General features: G+C 35.2%; 2 protein-coding genes across 2 annotated transcripts; one reads left to right on the top strand and one right to left on the bottom strand.

The window, feature by feature from the left end:
• Positions 1 to 6,710: 6,710 nt before the first annotated feature.
• LOC104116348 (uncharacterized) lies at positions 6,711 to 7,932 on the bottom strand. Its single transcript, XM_033661353.2, has 2 exons — positions 7,121 to 7,932; positions 6,711 to 7,038 (listed from the first exon to the last, which is right to left on the bottom strand). The coding sequence occupies exons 1-2, from the start codon at positions 7,930 to 7,932 to the stop codon at positions 6,711 to 6,713; spliced, it is 1,140 nt and encodes a 379-aa protein (XP_033517244.2).
• A 9,973-nt stretch (positions 7,933 to 17,905) lies between these two features.
• On the top strand, positions 17,906 to 18,937 carry LOC104116347 (ethylene-response factor C3-like). Its single transcript, XM_009627184.4, has one exon. The coding sequence runs from the start codon at positions 18,080 to 18,082 to the stop codon at positions 18,773 to 18,775; it is 696 nt and encodes a 231-aa protein (XP_009625479.1). The 5' UTR covers positions 17,906 to 18,079; the 3' UTR covers positions 18,776 to 18,937.
• The last annotated feature ends 2,692 nt before the right edge of the window (positions 18,938 to 21,629 follow it).

Here is a 21,629-nt window from a genome sequence, read left to right as displayed (position 1 = left end):
GTTCGAGGACGAACGTTTGTTTAATAGGGGGAGGATGTAATGACCCGGCCGGTCGTTTCGAGAGTTATAGCCCAGTTTTCCCCATTTCTGCTTCTTTTGTGCTTTACAGTTGTATTAGGTCTTAGCGGGTTGGTTGGTTCGGGTTCGGAGTGGTTTTGGAGTGAATTGAGACACCTAGTCTCTTAATTGGAAGCTTAAGTAGGAAAAGTTGACCGGATGTCGACTTGTGGGGAAACGACCTCGGATTTGAATTTTTATAGCACTGTTAGCTCCTTTAGGTGTTTTTGGATTTAGGAGCGCGTCTGGAATGTGATTTGGAGGTCAGTAGTAGAATTAGGCTTGAATTGGCGAAAGTTAGAATTTTAGCAATTTTGGCCGGTAGTGGAAATTTTGATATCGGGGTCGGATTGGATTTTCGGAAGTTGGAATAGGTTCGTAGTGTCATTTTTGACTTGTGTGTAAAATTTGAGGTCAATCAGACGTGGTTTGGTAGGTTTCAGCGTCGTTTGTGGAATTTGAAACTTTAGAAATTCTTTAGGCTTGAATCCGGGTGTAATTGGGGTTTGGATGTTGTCTTGAGTGATTCGAAGGTTCGACTATGGGGTTGTATGACTTGTTGGAATGATTGGTTGAGGTCCCGAAGGCCTCGGGGTGATTTCGGGTGGTTAACGGCTTGATGAGAGTTGAGGAATTGCAGCTGAAGCTGCTGCTACTGGTGTAACCGCACCTGCGGAGTGGGAACCGCAGGTGCGAGCCCGCAAAAGCGAAGGAGGAGCCGCAGATGCGGCTAAGGAGGATCTTCGCCACTGATTTTACACCTAGTTGGTGAGTGTTTGAGGTGAGATTTGGGAGATTAGGGCTTGGGAATTGGAGAGTGAATTTTGGAGGGGCAAATGAGGTCGGATTTTGATAAATTTGGTATGGCTAGACTCGTGAGTGAATGGACTTTCAGGTTTTTAAAACTTTCGTGGGGTTTCGAGACATGGGCCCGGGGGCCCGGATTGAGCCGATTTTGGATTTTGGATTATATTTTAGTAGTTTTCTTGTGGAATTGATCCTTTTAGCTAATATTGATTATCTCAAACTGTTTGTGGCTAGATTCGGGGCATTTGGAGGCCGATTCGAGAGGCAAAACCATTTCGGAGTAGGATTTCTATGCGGTTAAGGAAAAGTAACAGTCTTAAATCTGATTTTGAGGGTGTGAAACCCCGAGAATTGGTATAATGTGAATATTTGGAGGTGACACACATGCTAGGTGACGGGTGTGTGAGCGTGCACCGTGAGGGATTGTGACTTGGTCCGTCCCGTGAGACTGTAAAGTCGAATAGCCATTGTTATTACTTGTTTTTCCTTGTCTTTGAGCAATTGACTCCCTTTCATGTTAGAAATCTTACTTTTTAATTGATTTGTATTTTTATAGTTCGTCACTGCTTCTCAATTCCTTATTTAATTCTGTTACTTGCTGAGTTGGTTGTACTCATGCTACACCCTGCACTGCATGTGCAGATCCAAGTATGTACGGTTCTGGCAGTTGCTGAGTTCGTGCGCGCGCTAATTATCGGATACTTATGAGGTAGCTGCCGGCGTCCGCAGTCCTTGTTTCTCCTTTCTTATTATCTTTTCTCTCTTGTTTTAGAATTTGGCACAGACTGTAGTAGACTTTGTTTTCTAGATTGGTTGTTAGATGCTCATGACTTAGTGACACCCTGATGTCGGGCTATCATTCTGCACTTGTGTTTTGGATTTTTACCCCGTTATTATGTAAACCTTCAGTTAGTTTAATTGCTTTAACTCACTTCTGTTATATATTAAAATCATATTGAGAATGTCGGCTTGCCTAGTTCCACGATAAGCACCATCACGACTGGTTAGGTATTTGGGTCGTGACAGAAGATCTTGTGATTCATCTCAAGATTGAGAAAGACAGCAAAATAACCGAGAAGAAGTCTCATGGAAATTCAACGATTATGGGAGCTAATATCGTTGAAGAGACTGCTCCAAAAAGTAAGAAGAGGAAGAGGTCTTATGGACAGACTAAGGAGCAGAACAAGAAGAAATTCAAGGGCAACTGCTACAATTATGGAAAAGCTGGTCACAAAGTCCCTAATTGATGTCTCCCGAAAAAAGATAAGAAAAAGGGACAAGCCAACTTAGTGGAGAAGAATGATGACATCGATGATCTGTGTGCAATGCTTTCGGAATTCAACCTAGTTGGAAATCCGAAAGAGTGATGGATTGACTCTGGAGCCACTCGACATGTTTGTGCTGTCAAAGAAGCATTTGCGACTTACTCTACTGCTGGTCCCGAAGAAGCGCTTTGCATGGAAAATACTGCAACATCCAAGATTGAGGGTTATGGGAAGATATTCCTCAAGATGACTTCCGACAAGGTGTTAACGCTCAACAACATTCTTCATGTTCCTACTATTAGGAAGAATTTAGTTTCAACTTCTTTACTTGTTAAGAATGGATTCAAATGTGTATTTCTATCTGACAAAGTTGTTGTAAGCAAGAACAAAATGTATGTTGGAAAGGGCTACCTCACAGAGGGCCTTTTCAGACTCAATGTAATGGTTGTTGACAGTATTAATAAAATTTCAGCTTCTTCTTATTTATTGGAGTTAAATGATTTATGGCATATTCGTTTAGGACATGACAATTACAAAACCTTGCGGAAGTTAATTAATTTCGAAGTATTGCCTAAATTCGAGTGTAATAAATTAAAATGTCAAATATATATTGAATCTAAGTTTGTAAAACATCCTTATAAGTCTGTTGAAAGGAATTCAAATCCTTTAGACTTAATTCATACTAACATTAGTGATATGAAGTCGACACCATCTCGAGTTGGGAAAAAATATTTTATAACTTTTATTGACGATTGTACTCGATATTGTTATGTGTATTTGCTTAATAGTAAGGATGAAGCAATTGAAGCATTTAAGGAATACAAGAATGAAGTGGAGAATCAATTGAATAAGAAGATCAAAATGATTAGAAGTGATAGGGGTGGAGAATATGAATCTCCGTTTGCAGAAATATGTTTGGGATATGGAATTATCCATCAAACTACTGCCCTCTACACACCTCAATCCAATAGAATTGAAGAAAAGAAAAATCGTACATTTAAGGAAATGGTGTATTCTTTATTAATAAGTTCCGGCTTATCGCAGAGTTTGTGAGGGGAGGCTATCCTTATAGCTAACCAAATACTCTATAGAGTACCCCACAACAAAACGCAATCTATTCCATATGAAAAATGGAAAGGAAGAAAATCCAACTTGAAATATTTCAAAGTGTGGGAGTGTTAGAAAAGGTACAAGTACCTTTACCCAAAAGGGTAAAAATCGGACCAAAAACTGCGGATTGCGTTTTCACTGGATATGCTACAAACAGTAAAGCATGTCTGTTTTTGGTTCATAAATCTGATAATCCCGAATTCATTTTAATACGGTAATTGAATCAGATAATGCTGAATTTTTTGAAAGCATCTATCCGTATAAAACTGAATGCGAGTCATTAAGTTAAAGACCTAAACTACCATGGGAAGAACCAAAGGAAAATACTCCAAGTAATGAAGATCTAAGGCGTAGTGAACGTCAAAGAACATCTACTTCCTTTGAACCAGATTTTGTGACATTCTTGCTTGAAAATGAGCCTCAAACTTTCAAAGAAGCTATGTCATCTTCTGATTCAACATTTTGAAAAGAGGCAGTCAATAGTGAGATTCAATCAATTTTGGATAACCATACATGGGATTTGTTTGATCTTCCTCCAGGAAATAAGCCTTTAGGTTCGAAATGGATCTTTAAACGAAAAATAAAAGATGATGGCACTATTGACAAATATAAGGAAAGACTTGTTGTCAAAGGTTATAGACAAAAGGAAGGCCTTGATTACTTTGACACTTACTCGCCAGTAATGAGGATAAAATCTATTAGGGTGTTAGTGGCACTGGCAGCTGTGTATGGTCTTGAAATCCATCAAATGGATGTTAAAACAGCTTTCTTAAATGGAGAATTGGAGGAAGAGATTTACATGAAACAACCTGAGGGTTTTGTGGTTTCGGGTAAAGTAAAGAAAGTGTGCAAACTGGTTAAGTCGCTTTATGGACTTAAACAACTTCAAAAGAATGAAGGTGAAAGTGACTCATAGATGGACTATGCAAGAGTATTGGGAAGTTTGATGTACATCATGAATTGCACGCGACCAGATATAGCATATGTTATTAGCAAACTGAGTCGGTTTACAAGTAATCCCAATCAAATACATTGGATGGTAATGAAACAAGGTTTGGGGTATCTGAATCATACCCAAAATTATGCTTTGAATTATAACAAATATCCCTCTGTGATCGAGGGATATAGTGATGCAAATTGGATCACCGGATCATCTGAAGTTAAATCCACGAGTAGATATGTTTTCACAATTGGGGTGGAGCAGTGTCTTGGAAATTATCCAAACAAACGTACATCGCCCGTTCTACAATGGAATCTGAATTCATAGCTTTAGACAAGGCCGGTGCAGAAGCTGAATGGCTCTAAAATTTCTTGGAAAATATTTCATTTTGGCCCAAATCTTTGGCACCTATATATATATACATTGTGATAGTCAAGCGACAATAGGCAGGGTAGGGAGCGTTATGTATAACGGAAAATCTCATCACATTCAATGGAAACACAATACCATTAGACAACTACTCTCTAGTGGTGTTATCACGATTGACTACGTAAAGTCAAGAGATAACGTGTCAGATCCACTTACAAAAGGCCTATCTAGAGAGGCGGTTGAAAGATCATAGAAGGGAATGGGGTTAAGGCCTAGGACAAGTCATCATGGCGGTAACTCTACCTAGCAAGCTGGAAATCCCAAGAGCTAGGTTCAAAGAGATCAAACAAACTTATGAATGACGGTTTAAAATTGTCAAATAACTCAACCCATTCTCGTGATGAAGACAATGTTAAGAAATCAGGGTAAAACATTAAGGCTTTTTGATGAGTCAATAAAGCTTAAAGCTTTTTAATGATTTTTGTTCTTTTAGTAATTATAATTTTCATTAATCACCAAGAGCAATCGTTACAAATAAGCATAGTAATCCTCGACTTGCTACAATCCATACATAATCCTATCTGTATAACTATATTATATGCAGTACATAAATACTCATAGAGCTATCTTTGCCTGCTGGTCTTTGTATTGTTATTGTTTCCTTAGAAATGAAGCTGCTGCATCTTTGTCCTCACTCCCCCTTGTGCTCTAATGTTGCATATGCATGCCACTTCCCTAGCTATCTGTTCTACATTTCTTGTTTGATCTTCATACACTCTATTGTTCCTCTCTTTCCAAATCACGTAGCTATATTCTGCATACATCATCTTGAGTATCTTTGCCTTACATGACTTATCTTTGGATTGGAAAAGCAGCCATGTAAACACTTGTTGCGAAGAATTAGTTGGAGCATCCAATAGTTGTAACCATCTCAACAATCTCATCCATACTGCTTTGGAGAAACTACACTCACCAAAAGGATGGAGATGTGATTTATCTGCAGCCATACATAGAATACACCGTGAGTTCACTTAGATTTCCCATTTGGCTAGTCGATCCACAGTTAACAGCCTTTCATGACACTGGAGCCATATTGTAAACACTGCTTTAGGTCTAGCCTCATTATGGAATAGCAAGGTTCTCCATTCCACTTTGTTATGCTTACCCAGGAGCCTTAAGTATATCTGCTTAATGAAGCTCCTCTGCTGCTTTAGTGCTGGTATTTGCTGTATATTTTTCCTAGCATCCAGAATCTTCCTCACCATCCAACTTGCTTGGTGTGGGATAGCCATGTCAAGTATGTTTTGCCCTTTGATATAGTATGTATTAATCCATCTTATCCAAGCTTTATCCTCCTTATGAGCCAGGTCCCAGTATGTTTTAGTGATTGCTGCCTTATTCCACACTTGGAGATTTGTCAAGTTATAGCCCCCTACTGATTTAGTCAGGCACATCTTGTCCCAAGCTATCAATGCTCTCTTTGTGATTGTATTGGTTCCAGACCATATGTAACTTCTACAATATGCCTTTATCATCTTCATAACCTTTGCTGGTATAATGAACAATTGAGCCCAGTAAGATTGAATTCCAAATAGAACAGTCTGCACTAGCTGCACTCTACCAGTATAAGATAGTTTCCGAGCAGTCGAGGAAGATACTCTTGCTACAATTCTCTCTACCAACGGCTGCCATTGCATAATGGTTAACTTTTTTGTGTCTAAAGGAATCCCCAAGTATTTGAAAGGCAGCTCCCCTAATGAATAACCTGTACTCTGTAGTATTCTCATTTGTTCTGGCTTTGTCACTCCTCCAAAGTAGATAGCACTCTTTGTTAGATTAGCTTGTAAACCAGAAGCAGCAGAGAATTGCTTGAAGCAGTGGTGTAGAGCTTGTACAAAACCAGTGTCACCACTGGCAAACATGAGTAGATCATCTGCAAAACTGAGATGAGTTATGTTCAGTTTGTTACATCTTGGATGGTATTTGTACTCCTTTACTTGATTCAATCCTCTAAGTAGCCTGCTCAGATACTCCATGGCAATTGAAAACAAGAATGGTGACATGGGGTCACCCTGTCGAAGTCTTTTAGCAGCATTATAAGGCGTTGTCAATTCTCCATTGATCATGATAGAGTAGCTTACTGTCGACATACATATTTTCACCTATTGGAGGAATTTTGTAGGAAATCCTAAGTATTCCATAAGATGCTCCAAGTATACCCATTCTACTGAGTCATAAGCTTTCATCATGTCCACCTTCAACATGCATCTGGGAGATATATGTTTCCTGTTGTATGCTTTGACAAGTTCATGGGCTAATATGATGTTATCTGCTATTTTCCTTCCTGGGATAAATCTTGCTTGAGCTTCAGAGATGATATGTGACATTATCTTTTGCAATCTTCCAGCAATGACTTTAGATATTAACTTGTATAATACAGTGCAACAAGCAATGGGCCTGAAATCCTTGATTGTCACAGGGTTGGGTGATCTTAGGAAGCAAGGTTATAGTGGTGCAGTTGATAGCTAGATACATTACTCCTGTGTGAAAGAATTCTTTCACTACTACATACACTTCCTCTTTGATCACAGGCCAAGCTTTCTTGAAAAATTCTGTATTATAGTCATCTATTCCTGGCGCTTTATTACTTCCAATATCTTTCAGTCCTTCATATATCTCCTCATCAGTCACTTCTGCATTTAACCTTATTTGTTGTTGCTGTGTTAGAGTTGGTCCATTCTTCATAACCATCATATTGACAGCATGCAGTTTATTGGCCCTAGACCCCATCAGACTTTTGTAGAACTGTACTATCTCCTCCCTAATAGTTGTTGGTTCTGTGATAGTAAAACCTGATAGAGCTTGTATTTCAGTGATATGTTTCTTTTGTTGTCTCTCTTTTATGACAGTTGAAAAGAATTTATTATTGGAATCCCCCAATTTGATCCAAGTTTCTCGAGCCTTCTGCTCTAGAATCCCTTCTTCCACAAGTGACCATGTCTCCAGTTTGTGTAGCCATTCCCTTTCCTGTTCTAGTAATGGATCAGAGTAGTATGTTTGCATTTGACTTTGAACTTGAGAGAGAGTTATCCGAGCTTGTTCTATATTCTCTGTTACTCCTTTAAACTCTGTTGCATTTAGGTGCTTAAATTGACTTTTCAGCTCTTTAAGTTTGAACCAGATGTTTTTCATTTTTCCTGATACTTTGTTCTTTCTCCACCCTTCAGCTACTATCGACTGGAAAGATGCATGATTTGCCCAAACATTGAAGAATCTGAATGGACATTTGGTTTGAGTCTTAGGCTGCCTTATATTAATAATCATAGGGTTATGATCTGAAATATAAGGTTCTCCATACTCTATAACTATATGGCCATAATTCATCATCCAGACATCATTTTCGAATAACCTATCTATGCGACTCCACACTCTAGCATCTCCTTGTTATTTATTAGTCCATGTAAAGTAGTCCCATCTCCAAGGCAGCTCTGTAATATAGATGTTGTGGCAAAGTTCTGAAAAATCTCTAATGTCTGCATTGGTCACATGCACCTTAGACATTCTATCTTGAGGAGTAAGTAGTGCGTTGAAGTCTCCCCCAATTATCCATGGTCCTGTAGTTGTTTGTGCTATCCTTTGAAGATGTTGCCATAGATTTTTCCTTTGTTCAGCTATATTTTGTCCATATACCACTGTGAGATAGCATTGCATTCCATTATGTTTCCCTGTAACTTGCCAATGGATAAATTGAACTTGTTTATCAATTGGTTGCACTTCATACGTTTGGTCATCCCATATAATCCATACCCTACCATTCACTGCATACTCACAATTGGTTATCTTGTTCCATCCAGGGGTAATTTTACTCATCACCCTTTCTGCTTTAGCTTCTTTCACCTTTGTTTCTACCAGACGAGCTAACTTTATATGTTTTTCCTTTATGTACTACTTTATTTCTTTTTGCTTATATCGTTTATTCAAACCCCTGATGTTCCAAATCAACCAAGTCATTGTTGCAGAGCATCTCCACCTCCTCTATAAGGAGGTATAGGATTCTCAATTCTCTCATCTTCTCTTTGCAGGATTTGGAATACATTATGAGTTGATATTGAAGTTGTCCCAGAAACAATTTTCCTGTTACTGTTTAGTACATGCCATTCTATATTCATTCCATGATTTTGGCTTTATTTTGCTTTCCCTTTGTCCTTTGTTGTTGCAGATTTCATACTAGGCTCAGTGGTTGTTATCACAGTAGTATGATCCTGTATATATGCTTTGGTTGTTGCATTATTCTGCTCAACTAAAGGCTGTTGTCCCTGCCCTTTAACTTGCCACCTTGTAGTGACCTTACCCTGTCTTTTCCTTTCTTTAGGTTGTTCTTCTTTGTTTTCTCGTTTAGTCAATTCACAATCATGGCCAATCTTCAAACACTCTGCACAATAGTGTGGCTTCCATTCATATATGACCTGTTGTTGGAATATTCTTCCCGACAAACTTTTTAATGATTTGCTATTTCTGGCCGAAAATGTTCAGATAGTGTGTCTATAGGATTAAACAATTAGAAATCACCTATGTGAGTGTGAAGTGTAAGCCGCTTCAAGGGGAATGAAAGTAAAAGCCCATTCTCTAAGCACTCATAAAATCAGGCGGTGTTCATGGCTGAAACAAACACAACCGTGAGAAACATAGATGATTAAGGGTTGATTGTGTGACTTATGTTATCCAGGTATACAACAAAGCTCGATGGTTCAAAGATATCAAATCTGCCGATTGACCGAGTACATCCGATATAAGTTCATTACAGAAAGTTCAAAGGAAAACCTACTTATCCAGATGCAATTAATCCTTGCATGTAAATCACACATTCGTCTGTGCATTCCTTTATCTTATAGCCATTCCCCAGTCATGTCGAGGATTACTGTGATTAAAAGATTGGTGAATGGGAAATGAAAGGAAGAAAGTGGAGGGAAAGTAAGCTCCATTTTGCTTTAGAAAGAGCAAAGTGTCCCTCATTGGTGGTGGAAAGAAAAGTGAATATGATTATATTGAGAAAGCACTTCTCTTTGTGTTAAATGGGCCGAAGAGAAAGTAAGTCTCGCGCCGTCCTCGTTGCTCACTTGCTTGGCTCGGTTTGGGCTTGGGCTTGTGCTTCTACTTCGGCTTCGGATTTGGTCAAAGATCGATTGATTGATTAATCTTTTTGGACAAATATTATTTCAATTATTTAACTAATTAATTTAATTAATTAACGAAAAAATTCAACCCGGAATAACCCAGGACCCGCGATACGATACGGTCTGGTTCTTTTCCGGATTATTTTAAATCCTTTTCCCGAAATATTTCAGATGTGAAATGTTCCCACCTGTTCCAACAACCATGGCTGTTTCTGAAAGGTTGCAAACCTTTTCAGAAGCAGTGCCAGAAAATGGCTATAAATATGGCTTGATCCTAGAATCATTCATTACAAAATTTTCCGACCGTCTTCTTCTTCTTCTACACAAAATTTTTCAGTGTGTTTTACAACCATTGAGTGGTTCGCAGTTCATCAGAGTTTCTAATACCAATACACTGGTGAGTTAAATCGTTCTATCCTGGGAGGATAATATTCCAGCACCTCGGGTACTTGAGGGGAATAATTTTCTTAAGGACACACTGTGTATTTAGTGGGCTCGATTTATTTCGAAATTATTTTCAGATATTATTTCGATATTTTGTTGCTGCTAACTTTCTGTTTCTGTTTTCTGTTTCAGAAAGTTTATTGTTTCATTATTCATTATAGTAATACAGATTGGATAACAATCTTAAGGAAATTATTTTTTATATTATAATCTGTATTCTGTTTTTGGAGATTAAAACCTGTGTGGTTTTTTACTCCTTCTGAATTTTTCTATTCTGATTTGAAGATATAAAAACTTCATCGGAGTATTAAAATTCAGAAACGATTTGAAGAACATAAAAACTTCATCGTTTTCAGTGAAACAGTATATAAAAACTTCGATTTTTATTTATTAAACGTACTGTAAATTATTAATTACAGTACTATTTAATGTTCTATTTTTTGCCATTAATTTAACTCTTCTGTTGTTGACAGTGAGAAATGGAAATTGATAATGGAAATCCTTATGTGACTGTTGCGGCAACGACGATAGCCTCGTCAAGCCGAAGAGAAACCAGGGAAATTTTCTAGAGCCAACTTCAAAGGATGGCAACAAAGGGTGTTTTTCATGCTTATTACACTTGATATGCAGAAGTTCACCAGTGAAGATCCTCCAATGCCCATCACCGACATGCCGGACAATAAGAAGTTTATGATTATTGAGGCATGGAAACATGCAGAATTTCTTTGCAAAGGCTACATCCTAAGTGCTTTGGAGGATGACTTGTACAATATCTACAGTGTTATAAAAACTTCGAAAGAATTATGGGACGCACTTGAGAAGAAGTACAAGACTGAAGATGCATGCTTGAAAATGTTTGTGTTGCCAAGTTTCTAAAATGATAGACATCAAAACTGTTGGAACCCAAGTTCAAGAGCTTCAACTTATTTTTCATGACCTTATTGTTGAAGGTATGGTAGTGAATGAAGCATTTCAAGTGGCTGCAATGATTGAAAAATTGCCTCCTTCGTGGAGAGATTTCAAAAACTATCTTAAGTACAAGCGCAAAGAAATGAAGTTTGAAGATCTTGTGATTCGTCTCAAGATTGAGGAAGATAACAAAACAGCCGAGAAGAAGTCTCGTGGAAACAACGATTATGAGAGCTAATATCGTTGAGGAGACTGCTCCAAAAAGTAAGAAGAGGAAGAGGTCTTCTGGACAGACTAAGGAGCAGAACAAGAAGAAATTCAAGGGCAACTCCTACAATTGTGGAAAAGCTGGTCACAAAGCCCCTAATTGTCGTCTCCCAAAAAAGAATAAGAAAAAGGGACAAGCCAACATAGTGGAGAAGAATGATGACATCGATGATCAGTGTGCAATGTTTTTGAAATGCAACCTAGTTGGAAATCTGAAGGAGTGGTGGATTGACTCTGGAGCCACTCGACATGTTTGTGCTGCCAAAGAAGCATTTGCGACTTACTCTACTGCTGGTCCCGAAGAAGAGTTTTCCATGGGAAATTCTGCAACAACCAAGATTGAGGGTTATGGGAAGATATTCCTGAAGATGAGTTCCGACAAGATGTTAACGCTCAACAACGTTCTTCATGTTCCTACTATTAGGAAGATTTAGTTTCAACTTCTTTACTTGTTAAGAATGGATTCAAATGTGTATTTGTATCTGACAAAGTTGCTGTAAGCAAGAATGAAATGTATGTTGGAAAGGGCTACCTCACACAGGGCCTTTTCAAACTCAATGTAATGGTTGTTGACAGTATTAATAAAATTTCAGCTTCTTCTTATTTATTGAAGTCAAATGATTTATGGCATATTTGTTTAGGACATGACAATTACAAAACCTTGCGAAAGTTAATTAATTTCAAAGTATTGCCTAAATTCGAGTGTAATAAATTAAAATGTCAAATATGTGTTGAATCTAAGTTTGTAAAACATCCTTATAAGTCTGTTGAAAGGAATTCAAATCCTTTAGACTTAATTCATACTAACATTAGTGATATGAAGTCGACACCATCTCGAGGTGGGAAAAAGTATTTTATAACTTTTATTGACGATTGTACTTGATATTGTTATGTGTATTTGCTTAATAGTAAGGATGAAGCAATTGAAGCATTTAAGGAATACAAGAATGAAGTGGAGAATCAATTGAATAAAAAGATCAAAATGATTAGAAGTGATAGGGGTGGAGAATATGAATCTCCGTTTGAAGAAATATGTTTGGGATATGAAATTATCCATCAAACTACTGCCCCTACACACCTCAATCCAATGGAATTGCGGAAAACAAAAATCGTATATTTAAGGAAATGATGAATTCTTTATTAATAAGTTTCGGATTACCGCAGAGTTTGTAGGGGGAGGCTATCCTTACAGCTAACCGAATACTCAATAGAGTACCCCACAGCAAAACGCAATCTATTCCATATGAAAAATGGAAAGGAAGAAAATACAACTTGAAATATTTCAAAGTGTGGGGGTGTTAGCAAAGGTACAAGTACCTTTACTCAAAAGGGTAAAAATCAGACCAAAAGCTTCAGATTGCGTTTTCACTGGATATGCTACAAACAGTAAAGCATGTCGATTTTTGGTTCATAAATCTGATAATCCCGAATTCAATGTCAATACGGTAATTGAATCAGATAATGCTGAATTTTTTGAAAGCATCTATCCGTATAAAGCTGAATGCGAGTCGTTAAGTGAAATACCTAAACGACCATGGGAAGAACCAAAGGAAAATACTCCAAGTAATGAAAATCCAAGGGCATTGTGAACGTCAAAAAACATCTACTTCCTTTGGACCAGATTTTGTGACATTCTTGCTTGAAAATGAGCCTCAAACTTTCCAAGCAGCTATGTCATCTTCTGATTCAGCATTTTGGAAAGAGGCAGTCAATAGTGAGATTCAATCAATTTTGGATAACCATACATGGGATTTGGTTGATCTTCCTCCAGGAAATAAGCCTTTAGGTTCGAAATGGATCTTTAAACAGAAAATGAAAGCTGATGGCACTATTGACAAATATAAGGTAGGACTTGTTGTCAAAGGTTATAGACAAAAGGAAGGCGTTGATTACTTTGACACTTACTCGCCAGTAACGAGGATAACATCTATTAGGGTGTTAATGGCACTGGCGGCCGTGTATGATCTTGAAATCCATCAAATGGATGGTAAAACAACTTTCTTAAATGGAGAATTGGAGGAAGAGATTTATATGGAACAACCTGAGGATTTTGTGGTTCCGGGTAAAGAAAAGAAAGTGTGCAAACTGGTTAAGTCACTTTATGGACTTAAACAAACACCCAAACAATGGCATGCCAAATTTGACCAAACAATGTTGGCAAGTGGGTTTAAAATCAACGAGTGTGACAAATGTGTTTACATTAAAAACACTCCAGGTCATGAAGTCATTGTTTGTTTATATGTTTATGACATGTTGATAATAAGCACAAATATGGCAGATATAAATGCTACTAAGCGCATGTTGGCTAGCAAATTTGACATGAAAGACTTAGGAGTTGCTGATGTGATCTTAGAAATCAGAATTCACAAGACTCCACAAGGCCTAGCATTATCACAATCTCACTACATTGAAAAAGTACTTGACAAGTTCAAGTATTTGGATTTCAAGATTGCCAAGACTCCAATTGACGTGTGTTATGCACTTCAAAAGAATGAAGGTGAAAGTGACTCACAGCTGGACTATGCAAGAGTATTGGGAAGTTTGATATACATCATGAATTGTAAGCGACCAGATATAGCATGTGTTATTAGCAAACTGAGTCGGTTTACAAGTAATCCCAATCAAATACATTGGATGGCAATGAAACGAGTTTTGGGGTATCTGAAATATACCCAAAATTATGCTTTGCATTATAACAAATATCCCTCCGTGATCGAGGGATATAATGATGCAAATTGGTTCACCGGATCATCTGAAGTTAAATCCACGAGTGGATATATTTTCACAATTGGGGGTGGAGAAGTGTCTTGGAAATCATCCAAACAAACGTGCATCGCCCGTTCTACAATGGAATCTTAATTCATAGCTTTATACAAGGCCGGTGAAGAAGTTGAATGGCTCCGAAATTTCTTGGAAGATATTCCATTTTGGCCCAAACCTTTGACACCTATATGTATACATTGTGATAGCCAAGCAGTAATAGGCAGGGCAGGGAGCGTTATATATAACGAAAAATCTTGTCACATTCGACGGAGACACAATACCGTTAGACAACTACTCTCTAGTGGTGTTATCACACTTTATTACGTAAAGTCAAGAGATAACATGTTGGATCCACTTACAAAAGGCCTATCTAGAGAGGCAGTTGAAAGATCATCGAAGGGAATGGGGTTAAGGCCTAGGACAAGTCAACATGGCGGTAACTCTACCTAGCAGACTGGAGATCCCAAGAGCTAGGTTCAAAGATATCAAACAAAGTTATGAATGACGGTTCAACATTGTCAAATAACTCAACCCATTCTCGTGATGAAGACAATGTTAAGAAATCAGGGTAAAGCATTAAGGCTTTTTGATGAGTCAATAAAGCTTAAAGTTTTTTAATGATTTGCTATATCTGGAAGGAAATGTTCAGATAGTGTGTCTATAGGATTACACGATTAGAAATCACCTATGTGAGTGTGAAGTGTAAGCTGTTTCGAGGGGAATAAAAGTAATGGCCCATTCTCTAAGCGCTCATGAAACCAGGCGGTGTTCATGGCTGAAACAAACACAACCGTGAGAACCATAGATGGTTAAGGGTTGATTGTATGACTTATGTTGTCTAGGTATACAACAAAGCTCGACGGTTCAAAGATATCAAATCTACCCATTGACCGAGTATATCCGATATTAATTCACTACGAAAATTTCTAAGAGAAACCTACTTATCGAGATGCAATTAATCCTTGCATGTAAATAACACATTCGTCCGTGCCTTCCTTTGTCTTATAGACATTCACCATTCATGTGGGAAATTGTTGGGATTAAAAGATTGGTGAATGAGAAATAGAGGGAAGAAAGTGGAGGGAAAGTAAGCTCCCTTTTGCTTCGGAAAGAGCAAAGTGTCCCTCATTGTTGGTGGAAAGAAAAGTCAGTATGCTTATCTCGAGAAAGCACTTCTCTTAGTGTTAAATGGGTTGGAAAGAAAGTAAGCCTCGCGTCGTCGTCGCTCGGCTCGGCTTCGGCTTCAGCTTCGGATTCGGATTTAGCCAAAGATTGATTGATTAATCTTTTTGGACAAAATTTCTTTCAATTATTTAACTAATTAATTAAATTAATTAACGAAAAAATCCAACCAGGAATAACCCAGGACCCACGACACGATCCGGTGTGGTTCTTTTCCGGATTATTTTAAATTATTTTCCCGAAATATTTCAAACGTGAAATGTTCCCACCTGTTCCAACAGCCATGGCTGTTTCTGAAAGGTTGCAAACCTTTTCAGAAACAGTGCCAGAAAAATGGCTATAAATATAGCTTGATCCCAGAATCCTTTATTACGAAATTTTCTGATAGTCTTCTTCTTCTTCTGCACAAAATTTTTCAGTGTGTTTTACAACCATTGAGTGGTTCGCATTCATCAGAGTTTTTGGTACCAATACACTGGTGAGTTAAATCGTTCTATCCTGGGAGGATAATATTCCAGCACCTCGGGTACTTGAGGGGAATAATTTTCTTAAGGACACACTGTGCATTCAGTGGGCTCGATTTATTTTTGAAATTAGTTTCAGATATTATTTCGATATTTTGTTGCTGCTAACTTTCTATTTCTGTTTTCTGTTTCAGAAAGTTTATTGTTTCATTATTCATTATAGTAATACAAATTGGATAACAATATACATATTACGTCCATCTATCAGTCCAAGAATACACGCTATGTTACTTTTATTAATAAAAATATCTTACGTTTAATGGCAGATCAGGTGAACCTTAAAATTAATGCGTTGACATTTTTTTACTAGGCCACCTAGCACGTGTAATACGTTGCCAATTAATTAAAAGTGGGGCTCACATCTGTTGTCGTTAAATCGATGGGTAATTTTTGTAATAGAAATAACGACGAGGGTATATTTGGACGAATAGATGGACAAAGGGTATCTATAAACCATTTAGTAAACAATAGGGGTGGTTTAGGCCCTTTTCCATTTAAACAATAGATATTCTACTCCTCAAAACTCAATTATATTTTTAAAATGCCTATTTTATCCTCAATTTTATCAGCCTTAGTTTTTTTTTTTTACTTTTTTAATACCACAATTTTTTCTTAATCCATGTTATGAATTTAATTATAGTAAATAATTTTTTTTAAACAATAAAATAAAAAAATAATAATCAATCATATATAATTTATTGAAATTGAATAATGAAAGAAATAGGAACAATTAATAAATTAGAATAAAAGATCTTATTAATATCAACCAAATAAAAGGTAACAAAGTAATATAAAAAATAATAATAATAATAAATAAATTTAGATTTTATAATAACTTCCTAAAATATTACATACTTATACCTTGGATGTTCTTTAAATTATAATTTAAAATATATTTCGTTAATAAAAATAAAAATTCAAATATATATATATATATATATATATATATATATATATATATATATATATATCTCAAAGATGTAACGATTTATTGTAACAAAATTTATTGTAACAATCATATTTATAAACGAAAGAAGTATAAAGAACTCTTATAATAAGTCAAAATTGTTACCTTTATAATAATATATATTTAAATAATCCCTTTTATATATAAAGAACTCTTTTTTGAAATTTAAATATATACTTAATATTAAAGTAACAACAAAAAAGAGTAACGATGATTTTTGTCATAAAAGTATTATCCTAGTTAAATTTTATTGAGCTTTAATTATAAAATTCATAATAAGATATTTAGCTAAGTGTTTTACCAATTTAAATATATATAAAAATTATATGCATAGTGGATGAATTAAAAATATTAAGGGTAAAATAGATAATGCATATGATAGGAGGAGTAAAATGTCTATTGTTTAATATTGGAAGAGGAGTTTGATTTTTAAGGCAAACTTGGGGGATCAAAATGATTTTTACGTCATATCTTTTAGAAATAAAAAAATGGAGTTAATCATTGAAGTCATGATTTTCGATTTCAAAATATAAAAAGTAAAAACACACAAAATAAATATATATATATATATATATATATATATATATTCGACATAGTGTATTTACATAAAAAAAATTACTTATCTACTTAATGTTATTAATTTTTACTGATAGCGCCTACATTATAGACATTTCATGAGATTTCATGTTCATCTTAAAGATGAACATTGGAAAAATTTGCCACTTGGACAAAGTTGATGTCAATTTATTACAACCAAATTCTTGACAAAGGTGTAGTATTGCTTTTCTCCTAGGGTTTACACACCGGCCCCTACGTACACTCCCAAACCTTACCCTATGTTTATTCTTAGAGTTTAAGTTGAAGAGAAAATAAGATAACAATCTATTGATAAAGATGAAGAGAAAATAAGAAAATAATGGTAACTAACATTGGTATCAAAAATTAAAATTCACTAGTAATGGTAAAAATAAAAAAATTTACACTGTTAATATTAATGACTTAAATCCTTATTATTTTTTTGCTTTACAAATGGATGAATAAGACAAGTTTCTTGTTCGTTATTATTATCATGTCCTTTATAAGGAAGACTTGATGTGGTTTGGGTCAAATCATGAAGAGAGGTAGTGGGAAAAGTCTTTGAACAATATTGAAAGTTTCAATATACACATATATAATTATTGATCCCATATATAGCTTCCTCAAGTACTCCTTAATTACAACAATAACCTATTCTTATTCTCCTCTTCCACATCCAATGCACCCTTCTATATAAATGTCATGAAAAATTATTCAATTCCTATATGGAAATGGAATTTTCATCCCCTCAAATTAAATACCCAAATTTCAATTTCTTCCAAGATCAATCACCATTACCATGGAATAATGAACTTTTCTTAGATCATGACCATTTGACTAAATATCCATGGGAAGTTGACTCCTTCGAAGAAAAGTATGATCGTCAGATACCAAGAAGTTCTTCATACTCAGACGTTACGAATTCCTCCAAAGGAAGCAATTATCATGAAGAAGAGGTCACATCACACAATTCCACCCAAAACAAAAACACAACAAAAGAAGAAAAAGAAGAAAAACACTATATAGGAGTTAGAAAAAGACCATGGGGAAAATATGCAGCAGAAATAAGGGACTCAACAAGAAATGGAATGAGAGTTTGGTTAGGGACTTTTAATACAGCAGAAGAAGCTGCTTTAGCATATGATCAAGCTGCACTTTCTATGAGAGGTCCATTGGCACTACTCAATTTTCCTATGGACAAAGTAAGAGAATCACTTGAAAATATTAAGTATTCTTGTGAAGATGGATTGTCTCCAGCTGCTGTTTTAAAAGCAACAAATAAAATGAGATGTGTGAAACATAGGAGAAATAGGAAGACGAGAAAGAAGAAAACTGTTTTGGTTTTTCAAGACTTGGGGGCTGACTTGTTAGATGAGCTTTTGATGAGTTCATCTCAGAGTAACACTTCAAGTTGTTTGTAAAAACTGCTCTCTTTTTTTTTCCACTTTTTTTGGTGGACCTTTTATGTGTATGTATATTTCTGATTTGGTTGTCATTGTGAATCTATATATAGTTAAGGTACACTGGGTCTTATTATCTTAATGTTAGTATTCTGTATTTTTATGGAGTTCAATTTCACTGAATATGTGTCGGAGACAACGGGCAGTCCTTATACTATTCCAGGAATCCAATTATGTACCAACTCCTGAAAGCTCAATATATCTGCTAGCAAGGTTTGATTGGGAAATTACTAATTCAATTAATTCAGATTTATAACACCTAGGGCAGCGGCAGAGCTAGGATGAAAAATTGAATATCCTTCGTTAAAAAAATTATATTGATTTTTCATTCTAAAGTTAAACATAGTTTAAGGTCGAAGAAATCACATTCATCCCACCAAACTTTACTCTAGAGAACCTTTGGTGAGATTTAAATCCGAAAAGTGATGTGAAGTGAATAGCAACTATTAAGCTACAAATCCAATTTCTCGTCTATAATATAAATGTTGTAAAAAATCATTCTGTTACTTCTTTTTTTTTTTTTTTCATTTTCTAAATTGCTAATCATAAATATCTTTTCTGACTATTATATTTTCCTTTACCCTATTTCTAAATTGACATGTTTATTTTTCTATCCAACAACTCAATATTTTTCCGTCTTGTCGGGTGTCCTCCTTTCTAGGTTACGAAACAGTGATGTGCTCTTTTTCCTTTTGTTTTTGTCTTAAAGTTCTCACGTTAAGACATATATTTATGTTATATATTCTGATTGTGTAAAAGTTTTTAACTTATATGTATTATACAGTTTAACATGCGACCGTCGATTAATTATTATTTTTATCAGATTATTGCTTAACGTTGAGCATTAAAGTTTATTTAATTACCTTATAAAATATCTAACTGTGTGAATATTTCTAGAACCTTCAGTATATAGAATTTAAGTTCACGATTTGAATTTTGAATGGTGTAGGATCTCATTTCTTTATTTAGTATATTAGCATATATAAGACATCAAATTCAACCTTGATTTGACAACCCTCTCGATCATCATTATAATCTCTTTTTCTCCCAATAAAGCTCGAAAGAATATGCTATCTCCCTATATAGTTTGATCCTTTTCATACGTTTGTTTCATTTTCGTCAAATTGGTCATTTTTGTACGTTGAAAGAGATATAATAAAAATATAAACCACCTCTGCCTCCTGTGAAAAAAATATATATTTGTGGTTGAGATGTGGATTAATTGAGACCCTGAATTGTATCCTATATGTATGTTCTAATTATTATTATAATATTGAGCTTAAGTTATATGTACACGTCAATAAAAAAAATTACACTATCAGATTACTCAAAAGATATATCTATAAATAAGATTTTTTAAAATGTGAGATCTGTAACCTTGAAGTAAAACATGTTACATGTTATAACAGGTAAATGTGATCTAATAGTTAAAAAATTTCATACATAGACAATGTATATAACTAATTAATTACTTACACATACATGTATACTTAGGTCTCGTAGACTTTATCTTATACTATTACTATTTATTAATTTATTTACTTATGTTCCTTCCATCATCAAGTATCATTATATTTGTTTGACATTTCAATGGTTGGTCCGCTCGCGGGGACGCTTTGTACGAATTACACTTATAATCTTATCAACAATGTTGACCTTGAAATTATTATTATTTTTACTCATTCGGTATCAGATATCTGCATTGAAGCCTCGACTAAATCGGATTCACACGACGTAATGTTCATTAAAGGGGAAAGTATTCGCTATCAAAAAATCTTATCTATTCCACAACTATCCTATGTGGTACCTCGAACTATTAATGAGTATCCAACTTTGATACCTAAATCAGATTTACAAGGACGTACAACCAAATTATATACCAAATTTTATTTTATATGTACATAGACAGTTGATTTTTCGTCAAAAAATATTCCCCAGAATTAGCTACTTGTGCACGTTTGGCTATATATTTCTGATGCTTTTCATACAATAAGAATGAGTCTTTTGCAATGATTGAAGTATTCATCATCTACTTAATTTAAAAAGAAAAATATATTCGTAGAGAAAATATATACTGAAATCTGTAGGGTAGACTTTCAAGAAAAGAAATATGATTTTGTTCAGGCAAAACTGAAATTTGCAAGAAAAAATAAAATAAAGGGGGGGGGGGGGGGGGGGGGGAGTTTGCATGAATCTTCTTGCAATTGACAATTAATTCTCCTTTAATTTTCATTTGAAATTTTAAGAGCGATTTTCTGTACTCCTAGCGAGCAATTTCATGGCGCTTTAGTTCAATAATACCAATAGAGCATATTATATTAGTTGAGGTTTGATGTTTATCACAATAATATAATTTTACCAAGAATGAGGGTTTATTGCTTTTTTGGTTGAAAAGAGAAATAAAAAAGACAAAAATCACTACTATTAGGGTGATTAGTAATTAATTAATGAAATAATTTAAAATCTGACAGTAGGTTGATAGTTGTTTTAAGTAGGGAGACAATTAACTGCAAGAAACCTCATGTCAAGATAAGGAGATGTTAATTTGCACATCAACTTTATAAATTCTTTTGAAAAAATACACGTAGTTAACTTTAAATTCTTATAAATAAGAACGAGTCTACATTATTGATAAGATGAAGTTAATTAGCACATCAACTTTCATTTTATCAATAATGAAGTTGATAGAAAAAATACACGTTGTGTCTTTATTTTTCTTTCTTATTATTATAGTTGGTTGCTTATTATTTAATGATTTTTAAGCAAAGGGTCTTACGAAAATAATTTTTTTATCTTCACAAATTAGGGATAAGAT

Source organism: Nicotiana tomentosiformis, chromosome 4, assembly GCF_000390325.3.
Source record: "Nicotiana tomentosiformis chromosome 4, ASM39032v3, whole genome shotgun sequence".
Classification (NCBI taxonomy): Eukaryota; Viridiplantae; Streptophyta; class Magnoliopsida; order Solanales; family Solanaceae; genus Nicotiana; species Nicotiana tomentosiformis.
Note: the sequence above shows the minus strand (reverse complement) of the source record. Positions and strands in the feature narration are given on the sequence as shown.